Consider the following 27,501-nt stretch of genomic DNA (forward strand, 5'->3'; position numbering starts at 1 on the left):
GCAAATTCATGTTGATTGACCCACTTTTTAGTCTGTAGAACCACAGATCCATAGAAACAGCGCCAATGGAAGCTATTCAGCCATCGAGTCTTCACCGACCACCTGGAAGAGCACTCTACCTAGGCCCATTCCCCCGCCCTATCCCCGTAATCCTGTGCATTGATCATGGCCAATCCATTTAACCTGCACATCTTTGGAGATTAAGGGGCAATTTAGCGCGGTAAATACACCCAACCTGCATATTTTTAGACAATGGGACGAAACCGGGCACCCAGAGAAAACCCATGCAGACACCCTGGAGAGAACATGTAAACTCCACACAGACAGTCACCCAAGGCCGGAATCGAACCAGGACCCTGGCGCTGTGAGGCAGCAGTGCTAACCACTATGTCATCATGCCCCCACTGAATCACGAGGATGTGTTTTTAAAAAGCTTTAATAATTTATAAGTTTGTAATTTTTTTAAAAACTCCTTTTTACTGCAGGGCAATAAAAGTGTCAATCATTCTGACCGTTTCAAGTTTCAATAGCTGAAACTGAAAGCACTTGAAACAGCTTAAACATGTGTAATTAAACATTGTGCAGTTGACAGAAGAGATCAGAGAATGAGAGCTTTCAATCAAGCAGTGTTTTCTCTGGGGCTAAGGTGTTTTAACAGACTAATGAATTCTGGGCTCTCAGCCAGTAATACATAATAAGGCTTGGCTGAGACCATAAAAATCCTTGACCTGGGGCTACAAGTGGCCATAGGGGTTATTTGGGGATATACCTTGGCAGAGGGTGGAACATGAGAGGACATAGGAATTGTTTGGGGAACATATCTTGATTTGGAATCATGATGGCCATAGGGAGTGGGTGTGAGACATGAGGTGGTATTGGTGGATCATGGGAGGTGAGTGTGAGGGATGAGGACTGGAGGGCCTTTTTGTTTTAATTTTAACTGGCATAACGTCCCACAACACCGAAGCATGCCTTTTAAATAGCCTGCCTCATTTCGTGGCTGCCTCTGACCATTTTCTCGGGTTGGCTGGCCGAGCTCCAGTCAACACCTAACTTCCCCAATTGCATCCCTCTGGGCTCTTTCTCATGGGAAGGGTGGGTAGAGCCAGGAATTTTCCCAACACCTGTTACTCCACTCAATGATGATAATCCAGGCCTGTTTCTCTCTCCACAGATGCTGCATTTTCTCTGCTGAGTATTCCCAGAACCTTCTATTTTATTTACTTATGTAATGGTATTTTTGAAGTGTTTTTGAAATTATTTCTTATATATTTAACTGAATACATTTTGCTTGGCTGTTTTTCCAGAATAAATCTGTCATCTCCCTCAAGTGCTTGTTATTTACAAAACATCATTATTTCTTATATTTTTTATATGGTTTGAGATTGATTTATGATTTTCTTTCTTTCAACAGTACACAGCATAGACACGGACAGCACGGTAGTACTCAGCAATCATCAGGAACATCACGCACTGTGAAACACCTGTCAAATGGAAATGGACAGTTACTCTCCAATGCGTTATTTAATGGCAATGGGCAGACATCAGTTCAGAACCATTATACTACAAATGGACAAGTGTTGGCAGAAAATAAAAATGCATTGCCACGAGGTGAGTAACAGAAATATCTCTCAGTTTTGAATCTTGTAGGCTTGTTTCATAAACTTTTTCTTGAGGGACACAATTTAGTAAACTTCCCAAATTATTTTCCTATAAGTTTGGCTCTTTGTCTTCACCTATCTGGTCTGTCAACTTATCAGTTAAAATGATAGGCATACAACTGGCTTTGGACTGACGCCAATGATTCTGAAACCAAACAGTTGTAGGACAAGGGGTTCTAAAGTATGCCCCCCAGTTCTGTGAGTTTGTTACTTATCCCCCTCCAAGCTTCCATTCTCCAGATTTCCAATTGGTTTAGATAGAGACATTGGGTGGCATTTAATGCTCCCCCAAAATGAGTTTGGAAGCGGAAGAGCATTTAACCAGCCTAGAAGGGACTATGTGAGGAATTTTCTGTTCCTGTCAATGGTGGGCATCATGGCAGACAGTCCAGGAAAGTGTGGAGAAGGGCCACAAATCAGTTTCCCGCCAGCAAGTCGGCGATTTTCCACTAATGACTTGCATGGCAAGTCGGGTAGCCTGCCACGTCATGTCAGAACTGCATTTGAATGCATTTGTTACTCATTAATACTCACTGAAGGGGCAGCTCGTCAGAATCACGCCCCCACTCCAGATCAAATGGCCATGCTGACGGCTAATTAGAGTGGTGTGAATCACAACCAGATATAAATGGCGTGCAACTGGCGAGCTTCACTCATGACTTTGCGGTACATTTGCCTACCTTTCATTGCACTGCACTCAATGCTGCTCCAACTCTGTGCCAAGGTTGCACAAGCAAGATCGGCAGAAACTCAAAAGACGGGGTGGTGTCAGAACCAAAGCTTACCACTTTAGATCAACGGGAAGGCGGGGTGGGTGGAAGGTGTTGGATTGCAAAGGCTTGAGTGGCGGGGGAATGATTGGGTATGAGAGCACAGAGACCCATGATGGGAATTAGTTGGGGCACAAAAGCAGAGACAATCCTGGGCAATTATGCACACTTCAGAGGGCTGACCTTGGCACGCTTGTGTCAGTCCCAGGAGGGAGAGAGCCTGTCAATCCTATGTTGTCAGTCGTGTCCAGCATAGTACACAGGACATGGTCAGTTTCTCATGTACATCAGTCCTGGGGGTTGATTGTACTGAGCCACAGTTGTCACAATTAGCAGAGGCATCTGCAACCTGTATTTGGGGAACAGGTAATGTCAATGGTCTCATGGGCGGGTGGGAGTAAGTTACAGTACAATGGGCGTCAAGATCGGGAGGGATCAGGTCTACAAGGGGCATTGGGACATCAATATTCAAATGGTTCAGTAGGGAGGACAGGGATATCAACTATGAGAATCAAAGATTAAGGATTAGAGGGGGTGAAAGAGAATATTGGAGGGATGGAAATCTGAAGGTGATGCTCCTCCAGCACAATAAGAGGATTTTTGATGGTCACGGGGGTTAGACCATAAGACATAGGAGCGGAAGTAAGGCCATTCGGCCCATCGAGTCCACTCCACCATTCAATCATGGCTGATTTCAACTCCATTTACCCGCTCTCTCTCCATAGCCCTTAATTCCTCGAGAAATCAAGAATTTATCAACTTCTGTCTTAAAGACACTCAACGTCCCGGCCTGCACCGCCCTCTATGGCAATGAATTCCACAGACCCACCACTCTCTGGCTGAAGAAATTTCTCCTCATCTCTGTTCTAAAGTGACTCCCTTTTATTCTAAGGCTGTGCCCCCGGGTCCTAGTCTCCCCTGCTAATGGAAACAACTTCCCTACGTCCACCCTATCTAAGCCATTCATTATCTTGGAAATTTCTATTAGATCTCCCCTCAACTTCCTAAACTCCAATGAATATAATCCCAGGATCCTCAGACGTTCATCGTATGTTAGGCCTACCATTCCTGGGATCATCCGTGTGAATCTCCGCTGGACCCGCTCCAGTGTCAGTATGTCCTTCCTGAGGTGTGGGGCCCAGAATTGCTCACAGTATTCTAAATGGGGCCTAATTAGTGCTTTGTAAAGCTTCAGAAGTACATCCCTGCTTTTATATTCCAAGCCTCTTGAGATAAATGACAATATTGCATTTGCTTTCTTAATTACGGACTCAACCTGCAAGTTTACCTTTAGAGAATCCTGGACTAGGACTCCCAAGTCCCTTTGCACTTCAGCATTATGAATTTTGTCACCGTTTAGAAAATAGTCCATGCCTCTATTCTTTTTTCCACAGTGCAAGACCTCGCACTTGCCCACGTTGAATTTCATCAGCCATTTCTTGGACCACTCTCCTAAACTGTCTAAATCGTTCTGCAGCCTCCCCACCTCCTCAATACGACCTGCCCCTCCACCTATCTTTGTATCATCGGCAAACTTAGCCAGAATTCCCCCAGTCCCGTCATCTAGATCGTTAATATATAAAGAGAACAGCTGTGGCCCCAACACTGAACCCTGCGGGACACCACTCGTCACCGGTTGCCATTCCGAAAAAGAACCTTTTATCCCAACTCTCTGCCTTCTGCCTGACAGCCAATCGTCAATCCATGTTAGTACCTTGCCTCGAATACCATGGGCCCTTATTTTACTCAGCAGTCTCCCGTGAGGTACCTTATTAAAGGCCTTTTGGAAGTCAAGATAGATAACATCCATTGGCTCTCCTTGGTCTAACCTATTTGTTATCTCTTCAAAGAACTCTAACAGGTTTGTCAGGCACGACCTCCCCTTACTAAATCCATGCTGACTTGTCCTAATCCAACCCTGCACTTCCAAGAATTTAGACATCTCATCCTAACGATGGATTCTAGAATCTTACCAACAACCGAGGTTCTTCTAATTGGCCTATAATTTTCCATCTTTTTTCTTGTTCCCTTCTTGAACGGGGGGCTACAACAGCGATTTTCCAATCCTCTGGGACTTTCCCTGACTCCAGTGACTTTTGAAAGATCATAACTAACGCCTCCACTATTTCTTCAGCTATCTCCTTTAGAACTCTAGGATGTAGCCCATCTGGGCCCGGAGATTTATCAATTTTTAGACCTCTTAGTTTCTCTAGCACTTTCTCCTTTGTGATGGCTACCATATTCAACTCTGCCCTCTGACTCTCCTGAATTGTTGGGATTACTCATGTCTTCTACTGTGAAGACTGACGCAAAGTACTTATTTAGTTCCTCAGCTATTTCCTTGTCTCCCATCACTAGATTACCAGCGTCATTTTGGAGCTGCCCAATGTCTACTTTTGTCTCCCGTTTGTTTTTAATGTATTTAAAGAAGCTTTTACTATCATTCCTAATGTTACTGGCTAGCCTACCTTCATATTTGATCCTCTCTTTCCTTATTTCTCTCTTTGTTATCCTCTGTTTGTTTTTGTAGCCTTCCCAATCTTCTGACTTCCCACTACTCTTTGCCACATTTATAGGCTTTCTCTTTTGCTTTGATGCATTCCCTGACTTCCTTTGTCAGCCATGGCTGCCTAATCCCCCCTCTGATAACCTTTCTTTTCTTTGGGATGAACCTCTGTACTGTGTCCTCAATTACTCCCAGAAACTCCTGCCATTACTGTTCTACTGTCTTTCCCACTAGGCTCTGCTCCCAGTCGATTTTCGTCAGTTCCTCCCTCATGCCCCTGTAGTTACCTTTATTTAACTGTAACACCTTTACATCTAATTCTACCTTCTTTCTTTCAAATTGCAGACTGAATTCTACCATATTATGATCACTGCCTCCTAAGTGTTCCCTTACTTTAAGATCTTTTATCAAGTCTGGCTCATTACATAACACGAAGTCCAGAATCGTCTGTTCCCTCGTGGGCTTCATCACAAGCTGTTCCAAAAAGCCCTCCTGTAAACATTCAATGAATTCCCTTTCGAAAGTCCCTCCCCACAATACTCTCATAACATGAATTACAAGTTAGAGCTGTTGTGTAATCCGAAGTATACAGTCTGACAGTGCCCTGACTGAGGCCACTCTCACCTTGCAAAACTCAGTTAGATCCAAGCCCCTGTGACAAAGACCTGTCATGTCTGTGCCATTTGGTTGGGGGGAGGGGGCAGAAGGGAGTGGGTTCACTGCTGGTGATTCAGAAGGCTGTAGCACTCCAAATAGCTCAATGGGGATGGAATGATTGGAATGATTCCAAGGGTACAAGCATGAGTGCCTCATGGATGAAGCAGACAATATTGCCTTCATCCTGGCAATCAGGCAACTAAGAGGGAGGAGAAGAAAGACCCATCCACTCCTGGCTGAGCTAGGAAAATGCCTAACTCTGATGAACAAGCGCCAGTGGGGCCCCCAGAAACTGAGGCTGACAGACCATTGAGTGGAGGTATCTGGGAAGGCCATGAGCATACAAAAGTACACCCTCATACCTCTAGATGAGCAAGAGACAGTGCCATTGATGCGTTTGCATGTCTAGGGATGTGGTATCTCACATTTTCCACTTTCTCTGGGAGTAGCTGAAGCCTCAGGGACTGGGAGGCTGCCCATTGCTAGTGGCTCTAAAAGTGACGGCCGCTCTGAACCTCTTCATGAGTGGCTCTTCCAGGTCTCCACTGGGGATCTATTTTTCAAGTATCTGCTCATAAATGCATTTGAGATGTTATGAACAGCCTATTTAGCAAGGTGCACAATTACATCCAGTTCTCCTCAGATTAAACCAGTCAGACTGCCAGAGCAGTGGGATTTTCTGCCATCTGTGGATTCCCACAGGTTCAGGGCACCATCGCCCTGAGAACAGACACTACAATTTGTCAACAGGGAAGGGTTCCACTTTCTCAATGTGCAGCTGGTCTTCAACCACCAGAAGCAGATTATGCAGGTATATGTGAGATACCCTGGAAACTCCCACAACTCGCATATCTAGTCACTTGCAGGTACCACAGATCTTCAAGAGCCCTCAGTGTATCCAGGGTTGGCTCCTCAGTGACAAAGGCTTCCTGCAAACAACATGGCTGATAAAGCCTGATTGCCAGCCACAAAGTGCCTCAGAGCAGTGGTATAATGTTGCTCCTTCTGCAAAAGGCTCATTGATTGGGCAGACCATTGGTCTTCTTGATGATGTGTTCTCTATGCCTGGACAGGTCAGACGGCACTCTCAGCACTCTCCCCAGAGGGTCTCGTGCATCATTGTAGCTTGCTACGCTCTACACAACATGGCACTACAAAGGGATGATGGGTTGCCAGGTGAGAAATGGAGGAACTGCACGTCTCTGTCAATAATGAGGATGTTGAGATGGCTGACCTCGCTGAGGGAAAGGAAGCTATGGCTCCGGAGGAAGAGGCTATATATAGCATGGGACAGATGAGGCAGACGTGCACGTAACAAATTAGGTCTCTTACAGTCAGAAACAGGGAATTCGTAACAGAACAAGAAATGGCTGACCAACTAAATGCATACTTTGGTTCTGTCTTTACAAAGGATGACTCCAATATCGTACCAAAAATGTTACGGAACACAGGGTTAAGAGAGGGAGGAACTGAAGGAAATCAGTATTAGTTGAGAAATGGTGTTGGGGAAATTGATGGGATTGAAGGCCAATAAATCCCCAGGGCCTGATACTCTACATCCCATGGCACTTCAGGAAGTAGCCCCAGAAATAGTGGATGCATTGGTGGTCATCTTCTAAGATTCTGTAGACTCTGGAACAGTTTCTACAGATTGGAGGGTAGCTAATATAATAATAATCTTTATTCTTGTCACAAGTAGGCTTACATTAACACTGCAGTGAAGTTACTGTGAAAAGCACCTAGTTGTCTTTTCCAGCGCCTGTTTGGGTGCACAGAGGGAGAATTCAGAATGTCCAAATTACCTAACAGCACATCTGTCGGAACTTGTGGGAGAAAACCGCAGTACCAGGAGGAAACCCACGCAGACACAGGGAGAACGTGCAAACTCCGCACAGACAGTGACTCAAGCCGAGAATCGAACCTGGGACCCTGGAGCTGTGAAGCAACAGTGCTACCCACTGTGCTACCATGCCACCCACTAATGTGACCACCATTTAAAAAGGGAGGCAGAGAGAAAATAGGGAATCAAAGACCAATCAACCTGATGTTGGTAGTGGGGAAAATGCGAGAGTCCAAAATAGAAGATTTAATAGCAGAGCACTTAGAAAACAGTAGCAGGATCGAACGGACTTAGCATGGATTTACGAATGAGAAATCATGCTTGACAAATCTACTGGAATTCTTCAAGGATGTAACTAGTAGAGCTGACAATGTGGAGCCAGTGGATGTGGTTTCTTTGGACTTTCAGAAGACTTTCTACAAAATTCCACGTAAGAGATTAGTATGCATAGTGGGGTACCGCAGTTCTAGGACCCCAGCTATTCAAAATATATATTAATGATTTAGATGAGGGAACTAAATGTACTTCCAAATTTGCAAATGACACAAAGCTGGGTGGCAGGGTGAGCTGTGAGGAGAATGCAGAGTTGCTTCAATGTGATTTGGACAAGTTGAGTGAGTGGGGAAATGCAGGGCAGATGCAGTATAATGTTTCTAAGTGTGAGGTTATCCACTTTGGTAGCAAAAACAGGAAGGCATATTATTATCGTAATTATTATAGACTGAGTAAGGGGAAAGTGCAATGAGATCTAGGTGTCCTTGTACACAAGTCGCTGAAAGTAAGTATGTAGGTGCAGCAGGAGGTAAAGAAGACAAATGGTATGTTGTCCTTCATAGTGAGTGGATTTGAGTACAGGGGCAGGGATGTTTTGCTGCAATTATACAGGGTCTTAGTGAGATCACACCTGCAATATTGTGTGCAGTTTTGGTCTTATTTGAGGAAGGATGTTCGTGCTATGGAGGGAGTGCAGAGAATGTTTACCAGATCGGTTCCTCGGATGGCAGGACCGACATTGGAGGAGAGATTAGGTTGGTTATGATTCTATTCTCTGGCGTTTAGAAGAATGAGGAGGATTTCATGGAAACCTATAAAATTTCAACAGGACTAGACAGGGTAGATGCAGGAAGGATGTGCCTGATGGCGGGGGGGGGGGGGGGGGGGGGGTCCAGAACTAGGCGTCACGGTCTAATGATATGGGGTAAAGAATTTAGGACTGAGATGAGAAGAAATTTCTTCACCCAGACAGTGGTGAGCCTGTGGAATTCGCTACCACAGAAAGTAGTTGAGGCCAAAACATGTTTTCAAGAAGGAGTGAGACATAGCTGTTGGGGCTAAAGGGATCAAAAGGTATGGTGAAGGGTGTGGGTGAAGGCAATGATGGTTCTATATTTAATGGATCCCTAGGATCCTCACCTGAGGTGGTGTGAGGGCCTGATGGGCTGGCTGCTGCTGGGCCTCTTCCTTTTGCTGCTGGTGCCAGTCAAAGAAAGAAGAGATAATTAACGATTGGCTACATAGTCAATAACACTACAAAGCACCCACATTTTTTTCAGATTACTGATGAGCTTTGATGGGTCCTTGTTGGCTTGGGAGACGCTGGTCTCATCTACAGCACAGGCAGCGGTCCCAGTCCTCGCTGGCCGGCTCTGCCATGTGCTCTTCAAAAATGGCAAGGGCTCTGAGCTGAGGCATCCCCCCTCCATTCCGGGATCGCTCCCATTTTATTGGGGGTGATGTTGTCCCGCATAAAGACGCATAAACAAATTCTGAACAGGATAACAAGGCAGATGGTACGGTTACCTTGGTCTGCCATTCTAATCTCTTTATGTGCCACCAGCAGCACCCTTCTTAGCCTTAACCACCCCATTTGCATTCCTTTTGTCTTCTGTCCTCGACATCTTTGTCAATCTCCACCTATCGCTGGTCCCCTATCCAGCCCCACCACTCTATGCCCCTCCCCCACTACAGTATGAATCTGACCCTATTTCTAGTTCTCTCTAGCTTTGACAAAGAGTCATCCAGACTCGAAACGTTAGTTCCCTTCTCTCTCCACAGATGCTATCAGACCTGCTGAGATTGTCCATCACTTGCTATGATCAGTCCTAGGTTGCAGAGAGCGGAAGATGCAGTTTAGATATGGTGCCGAGAAAGATAGTCCCGGCAGGACTAATCCCAGTGCACTCTGCCATGAGATAGGATATAATTCATGTTCATGCATATATAATGAGCTGAAAAGTGGATGATCTGGCACAGAAACCCACCACACTGGTTGGCAGGAAACGCACCACTTTTCATGCCTGCCACTGCACTTAGTCACCAGAGCAGAAAATTCCACCCCATTTTTTCTTAGTGGTTAACTCCATGTTCCCTGTCAGGCACTGTCATTAAAATAGGCACTTCTGGATTTCCATGCTGATTGATCCAGCACATCTGTTATTAAAGCTGGAACTGTGTTTTGGAGAATTGAATTGATACTGTTCACTTTAAAATAAAAGTTCCTATCTGTATGTTTATACGGATCCTATTGGCTGGGGATAATTGGTTACCCCATGTTGTATTTTAGAGCTGGATATCCCATGTCCTTGGGGAATATGAGCTCCCCCAATAAGGGAGAGGCGGGGTAATCCTTAGCTTTGCAGCTGTATAAGTAGAGCTGGCCAGTATGGTACCGGCTAGAGAGGGAACCAGTAGTGAACAACTGGTGCTGTGTATATATTGTTTCAAAGAAAGTTACTTTCTGTTTGACTCTACAAACTTGTGCTGGATTATTTGTGGCCCTCACAAAACTGTATTTGCATATTGTGACATATATTTCAAATGTAGTTATTGCAAATAAATAGCAATTATAAATCCATGGGGATAAAAAACATTTGGTTATCCAGATATGCATGATTTTTATCAAAAGAGCATTTGTAAATATAATAGAAATCCTCTGTGGCAATATACTGTCTGTTACTCCAAACATAAAAATAATGCTTTGGTTATTTTTGAAAGGGGCAACGAAAGGAGTCCACACCAAGTTGTAGAGAAAAAAAAACTTATTTAATTTAAAACGTTAACTATTACATTTCACTCCAGTAGTTCTCTACTGGATCTTCTCGAGTTGGTGACTGACTGGTCGACCATATTTATGCAAAGGCATATGAACTTGTTAAGGGTTTCCGCCCCCTTATCGGGGAGCTCATATTCTGCAAGATCCACGGGGTTGTGGATCATCCCTATCTGTAAGACCTGTGCGGGTTATAACAGTTATCCAGAAGCAGCAGGTATAAAGATTGTCTTTTTAATTTACCTTTTAAGAAGATGAATAAAACATGTAGTTCATTATTAGCAGTTGATTAGAAATAGCAAGTGCATTGACATAAACACATTGACACAATTGCAGAGGATTTAACTGTGATTGGGTTAGTTTAAATGTCCACATACCACTTGACTCAAATCTAATTTGTGAGCAGCTGGAGTGTTCTGAGGAAATATTTTTTTTTCTTTGCATAAGAATTAGTCATGTTGAACTTGGACTTTATTTTGAGGTCTTTAATTAATCCTTTGATTCTCTTAACAATTGAACCCCTCACATATTGTGATTGGTAACCAGAAAATTAGTCCAATGCCATTCATTGACTTCGTACAATTTGACAATCCGTCCTTACTCAACATTCCGCATGCTTCTATACTTCATCCCCATGATAACAGCTTGCAACATAGCCCAATATAAACTGGATACACTCCATCCAGTCCTTGGTTCTGTGAGATGTCTGTCAGCTACTTTGTTGCATAACAACTATTTCTGCACAAACTCTAATTCTCTCCATTTGGCTTCAACAACTCTTAAGGTTCTGGACCAATGATTTTAAAGTTCATACTTCTTTGCTTACTTGCTGAATTATTATTTCTTGCAGGAGGAAATCTGACCACCAGTATAGGAACAATAAAAATTGTCTTCACACCAACTATTTGCAAACGCCAGTGTATAAATGGAAAGTGTTACAACAATTGTAAGAAAGGTGACCCAACCACCCTTTACAGCGAAAATGGTTATGGTCCTGTGTCCAAATCAGGTTTTCGAATCTGTAAGTAAATTTACTATTTTTGCATTTATTTCCATTTATAACCAATTTTTGTACCCCTGTTACTTGGTTTACAAATATTCCCAGATTCAAAATTCTATGACATTGGGAAGTAACAAGGTGCAACATTTAGAAAACTAATCTACAAACAAATTAATGTAAATCGTAATGAAATCACATTGGCATGTATCATTTAGAACTTTGCGGACAACTAAAAGGAGATTTTGAGTTTGGGCAGACTTCAGACTGATGACAAAAGATGTTCTTGTGCTGAATTTCTTGCCTCAAGTCCCGAACTACATTGAGAACCAGGTGTTACATACCTATCACCAGCAAACTGCGACCACAGAAGCAGGACTCACATGCAGCTTGCCTGTCAAGAGACTAGTTGTGAATTCTATCAGTTACAACATGGAGATGAGTTATGTTTTTTCTGGCAAGGTACACATGCAGGATATTGCTGTGGAGGTAATTCATTTGGGCCAAAAGATTTGCATGGGTCAGGGGGTGCATACACCTCCTGGCCCTACAAAAATCTTTTAAAAAATTAATGGAATCTTAACTTTTTTTGAATGCCTAGTTAGGCAACTTGATGTTTGATAGCAATGGGAATAATGTTTGCAGTACATGCTTCACCAGTACCACAAAGTTGTGTTTTGGTTTGTGTGAATGTCAGTGGAGCACAATCCTGACCACATATTTGCACCATCACCAAGTCTGCCTATTTCCACCTCTGTAAAATCACTTGACATTTCCCTTAAACAGCTCATCTGCTGCAGACCCTCATTCATGCCTTTGTTACCTGTAGATTTGATGATTCCAGCTGCTGACTGATCTTCCATATTGTACCTTCCGTAAACTTGAGGTCATCGAGAACTCACTCATACCAAGTCCTGTTCACCCATCATCTCTGTGCTCGCTAAGCTATAAAGGTTCCTGGTTAAGTCGTGGCTCAATATTGAAATTCTCATCTTTGTTTTCTAATCCTTCATGATCTTGCCTCTCCTTTTCTCTGTAATCTCTTCCAGCCCCACAGACTTCAAATAAATGTGCTCATCTGATTCTGATCTATTGAGCATCCCCAATTTTAATTAATTCATGATTGGTGACTGTGTATTCTGTTTCCTAGACCCTAAGCTCTGGAATTCCCTATCTAAATCTCTCCTCCTCTCTTTCCTCCTTTACAAGGCACCTTAAAACTTACCTCTTTGACAAACTTTAGGTCATCTTCCCTAATATTGCCTCAGATAGCTCTGTGTTAAAGTTTGTGTTATAATGCTCTGTGAAGGAAGTAGCATGCTTTATTATGTTATATGTGCTACATAAATATAAGTTGCAATTATTGTATTAGCAATAGGCTCTTGCTTGAAACAAGCAAGTTCCTGAGTTGCCCTGGGAAACAATCCAATAAAAATACCTGTAAACTGAATCAAAGTGTAAATAGGATAGTAAGTGCGTCATCAGGATTTATGGAGTGCTACAACCCTGATTCTGTTGTGTCAAGATCCTCTTGTGTTTTCCATATTGATTCAGAAATAGCTTCCATTTTGCACAAATGTTCCATTTTTCTGAAACTTGCATCTTTCATTTCATGAGAATTGTTTTATGGTTGCCGAACGATTTATTAGTGGCCAATAGGGCCGGCACAATAGTACAATGGTTAGAACTGCTGCCTCTCAGCATCAGGGACCTGGGTTCAATTCCGGCCGTGGGTGACGGTCTTTGTGGGGTTTGCACGTTCTTCCCATGTCTGCATGGGTTTCCTCCGAGTGCTTCGATTTCCTCCCACAATCCAAAGATGATTGGAGGGAGGTGAATGTTCTTCCGCTGTTCAAGAAAGGGATTGGGAAATCCCTGGGAATTACAGACCAGTCAGTCTTACGTCTGTAGTGAGCAAAATACTGGAAAGGGTTCTGAGAGATAGGATTTATGATTATTTAGAAAAACATTGGCTGGTTTAGCTCAGTGGGCTAGATCGCTGGATTGTGATGCAAAACAAGGCCAGCAGACCGGATTCAATTCCCGTACCAGCTTACCTGAACAGGCGCCGGAATGTGGCGACTAGGGGCTTTTCACAGTAACTTCACACTTGTGACAATAAACGGTTATTATTATTGTTTGATTAAAGATAGTCAGCATGGCTTTGTGAGGTCATACCTCACAAGCCTCATTGAGTTCTTTGAGGATGTGACGAGACACACTGATGAAGGTCGGACAGTGGATGTGGTGTATATGGATATCAGTAAGGCATTTGATAAGGTTCCCCATGGTAGGTACATTCAGAAAGTCAGGGGCCATGGGATACAGGAAAATTTGGCTTACTGGATACAGAATTGGCTGGCTGAAAGAAGACAATGAGTGGTAGTGGATGGAAAGTATTCCGCCTGGATGTCGGTGACCAGTGGTGTCCCACAGGGATCTGTTCTGGGACCTCTGCTCTTTGTGGTTTTTATAAATGACTTGGATGAGGAAGTGGAAGGGTGGGTTAGTAAGTTTGCTGATGACACGAAGGTTGGTGAAGTTGTAGATAGTTTTGAGGGCTGTTGCAGGTTACAACAGGACATGGACAGGATGCAGAGCTGGGCTGAGAAGTGGCAGATGGAGTTCAACCTCGATAAATGTGAAGTGATTCATGTTGGAAGGTTGAATTGAATTCTAAATACAGGATTAAAAGCAGGATTCTTGGAAGTATGGAGGAACAGAGGGGGTCCTGGGGTCCATGTACATAAGAGTGTACAACCATGTACAACCTCAAAGTTGTCACCCAGGTTGACAGGGTTATTAAGAAAGCGTATGGTGTGTTGGCTTTCATTAACAGGGGGATAGAGTTTAAGAGCCGCGAGATTTTACTGCAACTTTATAAAACCCTGGTTCGACCACACTTGGAATATTGTATCCAGTTCTGGTCGCCTCATTATAGGAAGGATGTGAATGCTTTGGAGAGGGTGCAGAGGAGATTTACCAGGATATTGCCTGGACTGGAGAGCATGTCTTATGAAGAAAGGTTGAGGGAGCTAGGCCTTTTCTCACTGCAGCGAAGAAGGAAGAGAGGTGACTTTATAGAGGTGATGAGAGGCATGGATAGAGTGGATAGCCAGAGAATTTTCCCCAGGGTGGAAATGGCTGTCACGAGGGGACATAATTTTAAGGTGATTGGAGGAAGTTTTTGGGGGAGATGTCAGAGGTAGATTCTTTACACAGAGGGTGGTGGGTGCGTGGAATGCACTGCCAGCAGAGGTGGTGGTGTCGGAGTCATTGGGGACATTTAAGCACATGGACAGGCTCATGGACGGCAGTAAATTGAAGGGGTGTAGGTTAGGTTGATCTTTGATTAGGATAAATGGGCGGCACAACATTTTGGGCTGAAGGGCCTGTACTGTTCTATGTTCTATGTGCAGCTTAGGTGGCTTGGCCATGCTAAATTGCCCCTTAGTGTCCAGGTTAGGTTACTGGTTACGGGGATTGAGTGGGGTGGGGCGTGGTAGTGGACCTTGGTAGAGTTCTCTTTTGGAGGGCCGGTACAGGCTTGATGGGCTGAATGGCCTCCTTCTGCACTCTAGGGATTCTATGAAAATCTAAGAACATTTAATGGTAGGATTTAATATAAATTATAATCAGACTAAACATGGATGTCTAAAGGATTTAGGCTCATTTAAAGTGAATAAATTGCTATAAATGATGCACGATCAACACCACTGAAGCGAGATTGCAGTCCAATTGAAGGCTTTAATGAACAAGTAGTTACCCCAGCAGCTCCGGTACAGAATGACTACTGTGGGTGAAACACAGACTCTTATGCTCCGCCTGTGGGGTGGAACCAGCAGGCAGGTTCCACCACTCATACTACAGTATAAGGTACATCCCACCTAGGTACCGCGATACCCCTAATATAGTCTCCCACAATAATAAATTGAGATTAAGAATTAAATGTTGGATTTAAAAGCAGAAGTAGAAAATGTTCAAAGACTTTTGCATTCTGAAGAAATCAGCTTTAGAAAGTTATTAAATTATACTATGATGGTTTGAATTCAGATAAAACTGTCCCTGTGTAATTTTGTTATATTTCATTTCATGGCCCATTCATCATAAGTGTTCAAATAATTCTCTGAAAGTGTATGTGTAGGTAGGAAAAGGATTGAAAAGGCCAGACACATTTTGTGTCTCAAGTCAGTCAATGAAGTAAAAGAATAAAGAGCGAATGATCAATTATATAAAACTTATGATGGACCACAGCTAGAGTGTTCTGTGCAGCTTTAGATTATGTTAAAGTCATAAAATGTAAATTCATCAGATTAGTACTAATGATGGAAAACAATACTTGTGACAGGTACTTGAAATACTGGGATTAATTCCACTGGAGTGGTGAAAGCCAAGCTGAGATTGAGTCAAGGCCTTTAAAGTTGTGAAGAGTGATTGTAGTGAATAAGGGAACACTATTCCCTCTGGTTTGGGAGTCTCTGACCAGGTTGGGGATTGGTGGGGCTGCATAGTATTCATCAGTTTGAAATTTACTACATCCGTGCAGAGGAATAACTTTAATGCTAGGAGTGTGAAATGCTTTGCCAAAGGAATGATTCAGCCAGCGACTAGAGCATCTTTGAAGGGAAGATTGGGTAAATTATTCGAAGTAGGGAAAGATTCAAGGCTACGGTAAGAGAGCAGGGCGGTGGAATTAATGGTAAAGTGCTCTTGAAATGAAATGAAATGAAAATCGCTTATTGTCACAAGTAGGCTTCAAATGAAGTTACTGTGAAAAGCCCCTAGTCGCCACATTCCAGCGCCTGTTCAAGCGGAGCAGAGAAATTACAAGGATGACTGGACTGGACTGGAAATGAGAATATCCTGGTATTACTACATTTATGCTGTTCTTGGTATTGGGACAGACTAATCAATGTCGAGGCCATTCTTTACGTCATTTCGTGCACTGACAAGCGCAGCTTGCCAGTGCAGGAAGACCACTCACGGATTGGGGCACCATTTTTTTTTTTACATTTAGAGTACCCAATTATTTTTCTTTTCCAATTAAGGGGCAATTTTGCATGACCAATCCACCTAATCAGCACATCTTTGGGTTGTGGGGGGTGAAACACACGCAGACACGGGGAGAATATGCAAACAGTTTGAGACAGTGACCCAGGGCCAGGATCAAACCCGGGTCCTCAGTGCCATAGACAGCAGTGCTAACCACTGCACTACTGTGTCACCCTCATTGAGGGACAGTTAAGAGTCAACCACATTGGGTCGGAGTCACATATAGGCCAAACGAGGTAAGGATGGCAGATGTCCTTCCCTAAAGGACATTAGTGAACCAGATGGGTTTTTACAATTGACAATGGTTTCATGGTCATCACTAGACTTTTAATTCCATGTTTTATTTTCAAAAATTTAGAGTACCCAATTATGTTTTTTCCAATTAAGGGGCAATTTAGTGTGGCCAATCTCCAACTCAGCAGGACTTGCCTCCAAGCAACCAATGAAGCGAAGCAAGGACAGCTGCCCCTGCACCAGTCCGTATCTACGGCATATCTAAAACCCCAAAATATGGCCGTTGAAAGGTCTGGGGTCCAGCTCAATGATCGGCAACATGGTGCTGAAAAAGGAGACCCAAAAACCCACAAGCTTGGGACAGGACCAGAACATGTATGCACCTATCCTCAAACCCCCCCCCCCCCCCCTAAAGACTACCTGGAGCTGGATCAGGCTCACCCTTGATGTGTTAAGTAAGTTGGTTCAACGTTGAATGCAACTGGATGCAGTGAAACTAGAAACAGGCTTCTGACACAGGAGATGGTCCAACACTGTTTTATTGAACTTCCTGATTGCTGTACATAGTCTGCTGTGAGTTGACACTCTATTAATCTAACTGATAACCTCCTACTGGCTTGACCAGACTAACTCTCTTACCTCATGGTGATAGTGCTCACTGGCTTGTGCACTCTTACTATCTCAGTAGCTGTGTCCTGTAGAGAGAGGGAGAGTCTTAATGCCCTGTGGGCTTTATAGTGGTGTTGTCCTCTCTGGTGATTGATTGTTATGTGTCGTGTGTGTTCATTGGTTATCCTGTGTGTCAATCACTGCCTGTCTGCATCTCATTATATATATGAGTGGATATTATGACATCTCCCCTTTTTGAAGTAAATTTTGGAACGTGGCGATATATATACATGCATGATTATATACAAGTGGTGAGTGAATGAACATATGCACATGGGAAGGTGTCTATCGTGCAGATACAGAGCAAACTGAACAAAATTTACAAGATTTAAGTCTATAGATTCAGTCCTTGGGGCGGGCGACAAATTCTTGTTGATCGCTTCAGAGGTGGAGGGGGGGACGCCGGCACTTGGACAGGCAGGATTGCTGCCATGTCGGTGGCCTCATGGAGAGGCGGGATCGCTGCCGGATCGGTGGCCTCGCAGTGCAAGATGTCCGGAGGAGGCATGATGACATGCGGAGAACTGCGGCCAGGCGGTGGGCAGGAAACTTTTTGTAGCGCCCTCCTGTTGCGTCGTAGAATGGAGCCATCAGCCATTTGGACAACAAAGGACCTGGGGGCAGCCTGCCTGACGACAATAGCTGGGGCTGACCAACCTCCCTCAGGCAACCTCCCTCAGGCAACTGGACGTGAACTACATCGTCTGGAGCCAGCGCAGGTACATCCTTGGCATGAGCATCATACGTGATCTTCTGCTGGTCCCTGGATCGCTACACTTTCTGCAGCACCGTGAGGCGGTCAAGGTCTGGAACATGGATGGCTGGAACAGCCGTCCTCAGGTTGCGGTTCATGATCAGCTGCGCCGGAGACAAACCAGTCGACAGAGGGGTTGCCCTGTATGCCAACAGTGCCAGGTTGAAGTCCGAGGCTGAGTCTGCAGCCTTGCACAGCAACCGCTTGACAATATGGATCCCTTTTTCGGCCTTCCCGTTTGATTGCGTGTAATGGGGACTGGATGTGATGTGACTGACGTGGTAGGAACTTGCAAAGTCGGACCACTCTTGGCTGTAGAGACATGGGCCGTTGTCACTCGTTACTGTGAGTGGTATGCAGTGCCTGGCAAATGTCTCTTTGCAGGCTTTAATCACTGACTTGGACATGAGGTCCGACAGTTTCAACCCTTCCGGGTAGCTGGGGAAGTAGTCGACCAAGAACACGTAATCACGCCCATTTGCGTGAAAGAGGTCTATCCCCACCTTGGACCACGGAGAAGTCACAATCTCGTGCTGTTGCAGTGTTTCGTTGGGCTGAGCTGGTTGAAACATCTGGCATGTTGTGCAGTTGAGGACCGTGTTGGTAATGACCTGGCTGATGCCAGGCCAGTAGACTGCCTGCCAAGCTCTGTGTCAACATTTTGTGACCACAAGGTGACCCTCATGGATCAGTCTGAGCACCATGGCTTGCATGCTTTGGGGAATGACGATTCTATCTAGTTTAAGAAGGATCCCCTCGACAACCGTTAACTCGTCCTTAACGTTGAAGAACTGGGGGCACTGCCCCTTTTGCCAGCCATGGGCAAGGTGTTGCATCACGCGCAGCAGTAGAGGATCTTTGGCAGTTTCTTTGCGTATCTGGACAACTCGTTCATCAGTGGCTGGGAGGTTGCTGGCACACAACTGCACTTGTGCCTCGATGTGGCGAATGAAGTCGCCCGGTTCACACGGCATGGTGATGGATCGGGATAGGGCATCCGCGACGATCAGCTCCTTACCCGGTGTGTAGACGAGTTCAAAGTCATACCGGCGAAGACTAAGAAGAATTCGCTGCAGCCGAGGTGTCATGTCATTTAAATCCTTCTGGATTATGTGAACTAAAGGCCTGTGGTCTGTTTCCACCGTGAACTTCGGCAGACCGTATACGTAGTCATGAAACTTGACTATTCCTGTCAGGAGACCCAGACACTCCTTTTCGATCTGGGCATACCATTGTTCGGTCGGAGTCATGGCCCTGGATGCATATGCCACTGGAGCCCAGGACGAGGAATCATCTCACTGGAGGAGCACCGCCCCAATGCCGTCCTGGCTTGTGTCTGTCGATATCTTGGTATCCTTGGTTGGGTCAAAGAATGCCAGTACTGGGGCTGTGGTGAGCTTCGCCTTCAGCTCAAGCCACTCCGCTTGATGCGTGGGAAACCACTGGAACACTGTCAACTTTTTAACGAGATACTGGAGGGCCGTGGTGTGGGATGCCATGTTGGGAATGAATTTTCCGAGAACATTTACCATCCCGAGGAAGCGGAGGACCGCCTTTTTGTCCTCTGGTGTCTTCATGGCATTGATTGCCAGCACCTTGTCGGCGTCAGGTTGCACACCTTGCTGTGAAATGTGGTCACCTAAAAACTTGATAGCAGACTGCCCAAACGAGCATTTTGCCCTGTTGAGCTGGAGGCCATTTTCATGAATCCTCTGGAAAACCTGTTTGAGGCGAGCAATGTGATCCTCTGGTGTCGTGGACCAGATGATCACGTCGTCCACGTAGACTCACACCCCCTCGATGCCTTCCATAATTTGCTCCATTATGCGATGAAATACTTTGGAAGCTGAGATGATACCAAAAGGCATGCAGTTGTAGCAATACCTGCCGAACAGAGTGTTAAAAGTGCACAGCTTCCGACTGGACTCGTCCAGCTGAATTTGCCAGAAGCCACGGGAGGTGTCCAGCTTGGTAAAGAATTGGGCGTGAGCCATCTCACAGGTAAATTCTTCACGCTTCGGGATCGGGTAATGCTCTCGCATGATGTTGCGATTCAGGTCTTTGGGATCAATGCAAATGCGGAGTTCGTCAGCGGGTTTCTTGACGCAGACCATGGAGCTGACCCAGTCTCTGGGTTCTGTGACCTTTGAGATGATGCCCTGGTCTTGGAGCTCTCGTAGCTGCGTTTTCAGACGATCCTTGGGAGGAGCAGGCACCCGGCGTGGTGCATGGATGACTGGGGTGGCATTCGGCTTGAGCAATATCTTGTAGCGATATGGGAGCGTGCCCATCCAATCAAACACACTGTCGTATTGTGTGAGAATGTTGTCTATCTCAGCCTGGAGATTCGCATTGGGCGAGGCCTTGGCCGGTGTCGAGGACATGGCATGAACTCGCTGTACCAGATTTAGGAGTTTGCATGCGCGAGCACCGAGCAGGGATGCCTTGTTAGGCCGGACGATCTTGGATCTCAACGTCACCTTCATTGCCTTGTGAGAGACACCTAGCTGACATGACCCACTGGCAGCTATGGCATTACCATTGTAGTCAAGGAGCTGGCAGGCTGGTGGAAGAATGCTAGGTTGGTGTCGGATATTGTTGAGGTCCGACTGTGATATGAGGTTCGCAGACGTGCCAGTGTCTAATTTAAATCGGATGCGAGACTGGTTGACCTTGATGACGGCACACCACTTGTCGTCAGGATCCACACTGAGGATCGAAAGGCGGTTGGCAGGCACGGTAGAGACCAACTCGCGATGATGCCCACCCGGTATGGAGACTCGAGGCAGTCAGCATCGGGGTCCGTTGGGCTGTTTGGATCAGAATCCTGCATGCCTTGTTGTACGCAGAGGACACGTCTGCGCTGCAGCTGGGATCGCTGGCTGTTGTTCGGTGGAGCGGACCTGCAGAAGGCCGCGAAGTGGCCAGGCTTTCCACACTGTAGACATTGCCTGCCTTTGGTTGGACATTGCCACTTTAAATGGGCGGAGCCACAATTTGGACACGTCATGACGCGGACGTCAGCACGTACTGTGCGCCATCGCGCGTGCGCAGTGCGGTCGGCCAACATTCGCGCATGTGCCTCAGGGTCTTCGGCCTCGTCGTCCACCCGTTCATGGCGCGCATGCGTGGGGACCCGAGAAAAGCGTGCAAAACGGTCACTATCCTCGATGCTCAGGCCTTGCATTTTCGCTATGGCCTGCACCCTTTCTGGTCCGTGGGAGGCCAATTTTGCAATTTCTGCCGCCCTGATGCGGGACTAGCGATTTCTGGCATGCTCATGGACAACGCACGTTTCGATGGCGACGGAGAGGGTCAACTGTTTGGTTTTGAGTAGCTGCTCCCACAGAGAGTCGGACTGGACCCCGAAAAAGATCTGATCCCAGATCGTGGAATCAGTCGTCGAGTCATAATTACATGACTGCGCTCGGATGCGGAGATGGGTCAAGAAGGACTGAAAAGGTTCATCCTTACCCTGAAGCCTCTGTTGGAAGATGTACCGTTCAAAGCTCTCATTCACCTGAATGCCGCAGTGGCTTTCGAATTTCAGCAGAACTGTCTTAAACTTTGTCTTGTCTTCGCCATCGACAAATGTAAGCGAGTTATAGACGTGGAAGGCGTGATCCCCTGCAGTCGACAGAAACAGCACGATCCTTCTTGCATCCGATGCTGCCTCGAGGTCGGAGGCCTCGATGTACAGGAGAAACCTTTGTTTGAAGACTTTCCAGTTGGCACCGAGGTTGCCGGAGATCCGGAGTTGCGAAGGAGGCTGGATGTTTTCCATGCCGCTGGATGGCTGCTTGCTGGTCGTTGCAGATGCACTTGAGGTAGGTTCGTTAGGATTAATAGCACTCTGGTACCATGATGTGTTAAGTAAGTTGGCTCAACGTTGACAGCAACTGGATGCAGTGAAACTAGAAACAGGCTTCTGACACAGGAGATGGTCCAGCACTGTTTTATTAAACTTCCTGATTGCTGTACATAGTCTGCTGTGAGTTGACACTCTATCAATCTAACTGATAACCTCCTACTGGATTGACCAGACTAACTCTCTACCTCATGGTGATAGTGCTCACTGGCTTGTGCACTCTTACTATCTCAGTAGCTGTGTCCTGTAGAGAGAGGGAGAGTCTTAATGCCCTGTGTGCTTTATAGTGGTGGTGTCCTGTCTGGTGATTGGTTGTTATGTGTCGTGTGTGTTCATTGGTTATCCTGTGTGTCAATCACTGCCTGTCTGCATCTCATTATATACATGAGTGGATATTATGACAACCCTTGCACATGATGATGTGGCATTTACCCTACGAAGTGCCTCACTCCACACATCCTCCTCCAATATAGGCCCCAGTTCCTACTCCCATTTGTCCTTCAACTCCTCTGCCTGGACCGAATTCTCCCGCAAAATCCATCCACATATGCCAGACGCACCACCCTCTTCCTTTGGCCAGGCTGCAAAATATGTGGTGAGTATGTTGGAATGATTGGTGGTGGAGGGGGTCTTTGACCGTCCCCTGAGGTGGATTGAGCACACAGTGTGCTGAGGAGGAGGCCAAAGGAGGGTGAATGAGGCGTGACCTGAGTGAGCTGGCTAAAGCGGGGTTATGGCTGATCAGCAAGTGGGGTGGGGAGGGGGGCGCGTGGGAAGCTCCCCGACCTGGTTGATTACTGGAATGGGGTTTCAATTGCCAGCCAATAGGTTGCAAGTTTTCGCACATCTGGGTTTGAAGACGGCCATTGTGTTTCTTCAGGCCACGCACCTGAAGCTGGGGGACCAGAAGAGGCTGATGAACGGCTGGATGGGACAGGTGTTCCACTCGGGGACAGGGATGAAGACGTGAGGGGTGTGGCGGTGCTGGTCAATATGAGGGTGGCCTTTGACGTCGGCAGTATTTAACCGATCCTGGGGGTAGGTTCGTGATGGTTAGCGGGAAGCTGGAGGGGGGACACCTGTGGTGCTCGTGAATGTTTATGCCCCAAATTGGGATGATGTGGACTTCTTGAGGCGGATTCTAGGGAAGATTCCAGACATGCACACGCACCAGCTGATTATGGGGGGAGATTTTAATTCAGTTCTGGATCCTAGGTTGGACCAATCATGCCCTAGGTCTCTGAACGTTTCGGCTACGGCAAGGGAGTTGATGGGGATTATAGAACGTATGGGGGGAGCAAATCCGTGACTGTTCAAGAGGCCATGGGCGAAGGAATTTTTGTATCTCTCGCACATGCACCGGTGTACTCCCAAATTAATTTCTTTGATTTAGACAAGGGGTTCTTGGCGGGGTTGGTCGTTTTGGAATATTCGTCATTTGTTGTCACTGACCATGCGCCGCACTGAGTGGATGAGCAGTAGTGCACGGGGAGGCTCAGCAGCCGCAGTGGAGGTTGGATGTGGAGTTACTGGCAGACAATGGGGTCTGTGGAAGGGTGAGGGTGACCATCTGAAATTATGTGGAGCTTGTGGTGAATGGAACTACGGTTAATTCACCAGTGCACTGTGATATCATGTTACTGCTGTATCGTGTTACGTTATGTGTTTAACCCTGTGGGCTCCACCTATGGGCCATTGTATGCCTTCACCCACAGGGGGATATGTCAGGGCATGTACGGGCTCGCCAATGGCTCCACCCCTTACAGGAAGTATAAAGGCAGATGACCTGCGGGGCCGCATTCATTGTTGTACCGGTCACAGGCAGGCTCAGTTGTAAGCTGATTAAAACCACTGTTTGCTTCTCAACGTGTCTCTCAGTGAATTGATGGTCGCATCAATTTAATCAGCTTAAAATACTACTTATGGAATCAGCCCTCAAACCTGATAGACTGGAACTCGATCCACAGGCCGCGGAGGCGAGAGAAATTATTTCGCACTGGCTTCGATGCTTCAAGGACTATCTCGCCGCGACGTCTACGCCATCCTTCACGGACCAACAGAAACTGAGTCTTCTCCACGCACGGGTGAGCCATCGTATTTCTGTCCAGCTCGACGGCACCGCGTCCTATACAGAGGCCCTCGCACTACTCGAACGCATTTATGTACGGCCCATGAACGAGGTCTACGCGCGACACATCTTCACAACTCGCCGCCAGCGCCCCGGGGAGTCGCTAAATGACTACCTATGTGACCTCAAAGCCCTCGCGGGCAACTGTAACAACCAGGCCGTTACGGCCCCTCAGCATATGGAGCTCACTATCCGAGACGTTTACGTGGCGGGGGCCCGATTGAACTATGTAAGACAGCACCTGCTCGAAAACGGGGCCTAGGACCTGGTGGACACGGTAACACTAGCTACCTCTCTGGAGGTCGCGTTTCAGAGCCTTACTGCGTTCCCCGCCGACCACGCGACCCCCTCGTGGGCCCCCGACCAGAGACTACCCCAGGCTTGTGCCGCGCGGCCGCCCGCCCATCATGGGGGGCTGGCCTGCTATTTTTGCGGCCAGTCCCAACACCCCCGACAGCACTGCCTGGCCCACAACGCGAACTGTAGTAACTGTGGGCGAAAAGGACACTTCGCCAAGGTCTGCCTGGCCAGGTCTAAAAACTCGAACTCACAGACCCGATCCACAGGCCCGCAGACCCCAGAAAGTGGCAGCGTGTCTGCCAACTCCGCCTCCACACAACGCGGCGACTCATGGGGGCCGTCATCTTGGCCATCCTCCCCCACGCGGCCGGCCACGTGCGATCCATGGGGGCCGCCATCTTGGACGCCATGGTCCTCCCCGCCCGCCACGCTTGACCAACGGGGGCCGCCATCTTGGCCGCCATCTGTTACACCGCCCGAGATGTACGAACGACATGGACAGCAGCCATCGTGGGGCCGCCCCAGCACCTCCGATCACGCCGCCGGCTACCCCTAGCTCAGCGCGGTCACCCTGAACCAGTCGCGACCGAAGCACCTCCGGAGCTCCATGATGGCCGTCCGGGTAAACGGGTACGAGACACCTTGCCTTTTCGACTCCGGGAGCACAAGAGAGCTTCATTCACCCGGACATGGTAAGACGTTGTTCGCTCCCAATATTCCCGACGCGACAAACTATCTCCCTCGCCTCTGGGTCACATTCGGTGCAAATCCAAGGGTGCACTGCTGCAACCCGAGCGATCCAGGGCGCTGAGTACGCTAATTTTAAACTATATGTGCTCCCAGACCTCTGCGTCCCTCTCCTCTTAGGACTCGATTTTCAGTGCAACCTCAGGAACCTAACTCTTACATTCGGGGGCCCCTGCCTCTGCTCACCATATGCAGCCTCGTGACCCTAAAAATCGACCCTCCCACCCCCCCTCTTTGCGACCCTCACCGCCGATTGTAAGCCAATAGCCACCAGAAGCAGGCGGTTTAGTGTGCAGGACAGGACGTTCATTAGGTTCGAGGTCCAGCGTCTCTTGCGGGAAGGGGTCATAGAAGCCAGCAATAGCCCCTGGAGAGCTCAGGTGGTGGTTGTCAAAACTGGGGAAAAGTTCCGGATGGTGGTTGAGTACAGCCAGACCATTAACCGTTTTACGCAACTCGATGCGTACCCCCTTCCCCGGATTGCAGACATAGTAAATCAGATTGCGCACTACCGCGTGTTCTCTACGATAGATCTGAAGTCTGCATGTCACCAGCTCACAATCCGCCCGGAGGGCCGCCACTACACGGCGTTTGAGGCAGATGGGCGCCTTTTCCATTTCCTCTGGGTCCCCTTTGCCGTCACACACGGGGTTTCGGTGTTCCAACGAGCAATGGACCGAATGGTGGACCAGTACGGGCTGCGGGCCACGTTTCCGTACTTGGACAATGTAACCATCTGCGCCCATGATCAGCAGGACGACGACGCCAATCTCCACCGATTTCTCCAAACCGCCCAAAAACTCAACCTCACCTACAACAAGGAGAAATGCGTTTTCCGCACAACCAGGCTAGCCACCCTCGGCTACGTCGTGGAAAACGGGGTCCTAGGGTCCGACCCTGACCGTATGAGCCCCCTCCTCCAATTCCCTCTCCCTCACTGGCCCAAGGCCCTGAAGAGGTGCCTTAGATTTTTCTCCTATTACGCCCAGTGGGTCCCCCAGTATGCAGAAAAACCCGCCCACTATTTAAGGCCACCATTTTTCCACTAGCAGCCGAGGCTCGCCAGGCCTTCAACGTCATCAAGGCGGACATTGCCAAAGCTGCAATGCGCACGGTGGACGAGTCCGCCCCCTTCCAGGTGGAGAGCGATGCCTCAGAGGTTGCTCTCGCTGCCACTCTCAACCAAGCAGGCAGACCAGTAGCGTTCTTTTCCCGCACCCTCACCACCTCTGAAATTCGACACTCCTCGGTCGAAAAAGAAGCCCAAGCCATCGTGGAAGCCGTACGGCACTGGAGGCACTACCTCGCTGGTAGGAGGTTTACCCTCATCACCGACCAACGGTCGGTTGCCTTTATGTTTGACAATACGCAGCGGGGCAAGATCAAGAATAACAAGATCTTGAGGTGGCGGATCAAACTCTCCACCTCAAGAATGACAAGATCTTGATGTGGAGGATCGAACTCTCCACCTATAACTATGATATAGTATATCGTCCTGGGAAGCTCAACGAGCCCCCAGATGCCCTGTCCTGCGGCACGAGCGCCAGCGTGCAAGATGACTGATTACGTGCTATCCACGATGACCTCTGCCACCCGGGGGTCACCCGGCTCGCCCACTACATCAAGGCCCGCAACCTGCCCTACTCCATCGAGGAGGTCAAAGCTGTAACCAGAGACTGCCAAATTTGTGCGGAGTGTAAACCGCACTTCTATCGACCAGATAAGGCCCACCTGGTAAAGGCATCCCGGCCTTTTGAACGCCTTAATATCAATTTCAAAGGGCCCCTCCCCTCAAATAATCGCAACACGTACTTCCTGAACATCATAGACGAGTTCTCCCATTTTCCGTTCGCCATTCCCTGCCCCGATATGACCACTCCCACAGTCATCAAAGCCCTGCATAGTGTCTTCACCCTGTTGGGTTTCCCCAGCTATGTCCACAGCGACAGGGGCTCGTCATTCATGAGCGACGAACTGCGTCAGTACGGGCATCGCCTCGAGCAGGACTACCAGCTATAACCCCAGGGGAAACAGGCAGGTGGAGAGGGAGAACGCGACGGTCTGGAAGACCGTCCTACTGACCCTACGTCCAGGAATCTCCCGGTTTCTCACTGGCAGAAGGTCCTCCCCGATGCGCTGCACTCTATTAGGTCCCTCCTTTGCACGGCCACAAACCAGACCCCTCATGACCGCTTGTTTGTTTTCCCTAGCGGAACTACCTCAGGGGCCTCGCTTCCGCCCTGACTGATGACACCGGGTCCAGTCTTCC

General features: G+C 47.4%; 1 protein-coding gene across 1 annotated transcript in view; it reads left to right on the forward strand.

Moving 5' to 3' along the window:
- The window catches only part of LOC140404691 (latent-transforming growth factor beta-binding protein 2-like), a 685,726-nt gene that overhangs the window by 146,744 nt on the left and 511,481 nt on the right, over positions 1-27,501 (forward strand). Inside the window, exons 4-5 of the mRNA XM_072493356.1 lie at positions 1,415-1,611; positions 11,334-11,504. Coding sequence (XP_072349457.1) covers positions 1,415-1,611; positions 11,334-11,504 — 368 coding nt within the window. The remainder of the gene's footprint in view (positions 1-1,414; positions 1,612-11,333; positions 11,505-27,501) is intronic.

Source organism: Scyliorhinus torazame, chromosome 2 (genome assembly GCF_047496885.1).
Source record: "Scyliorhinus torazame isolate Kashiwa2021f chromosome 2, sScyTor2.1, whole genome shotgun sequence".
Classification (NCBI taxonomy): Eukaryota; Metazoa; Chordata; class Chondrichthyes; order Carcharhiniformes; family Scyliorhinidae; genus Scyliorhinus; species Scyliorhinus torazame.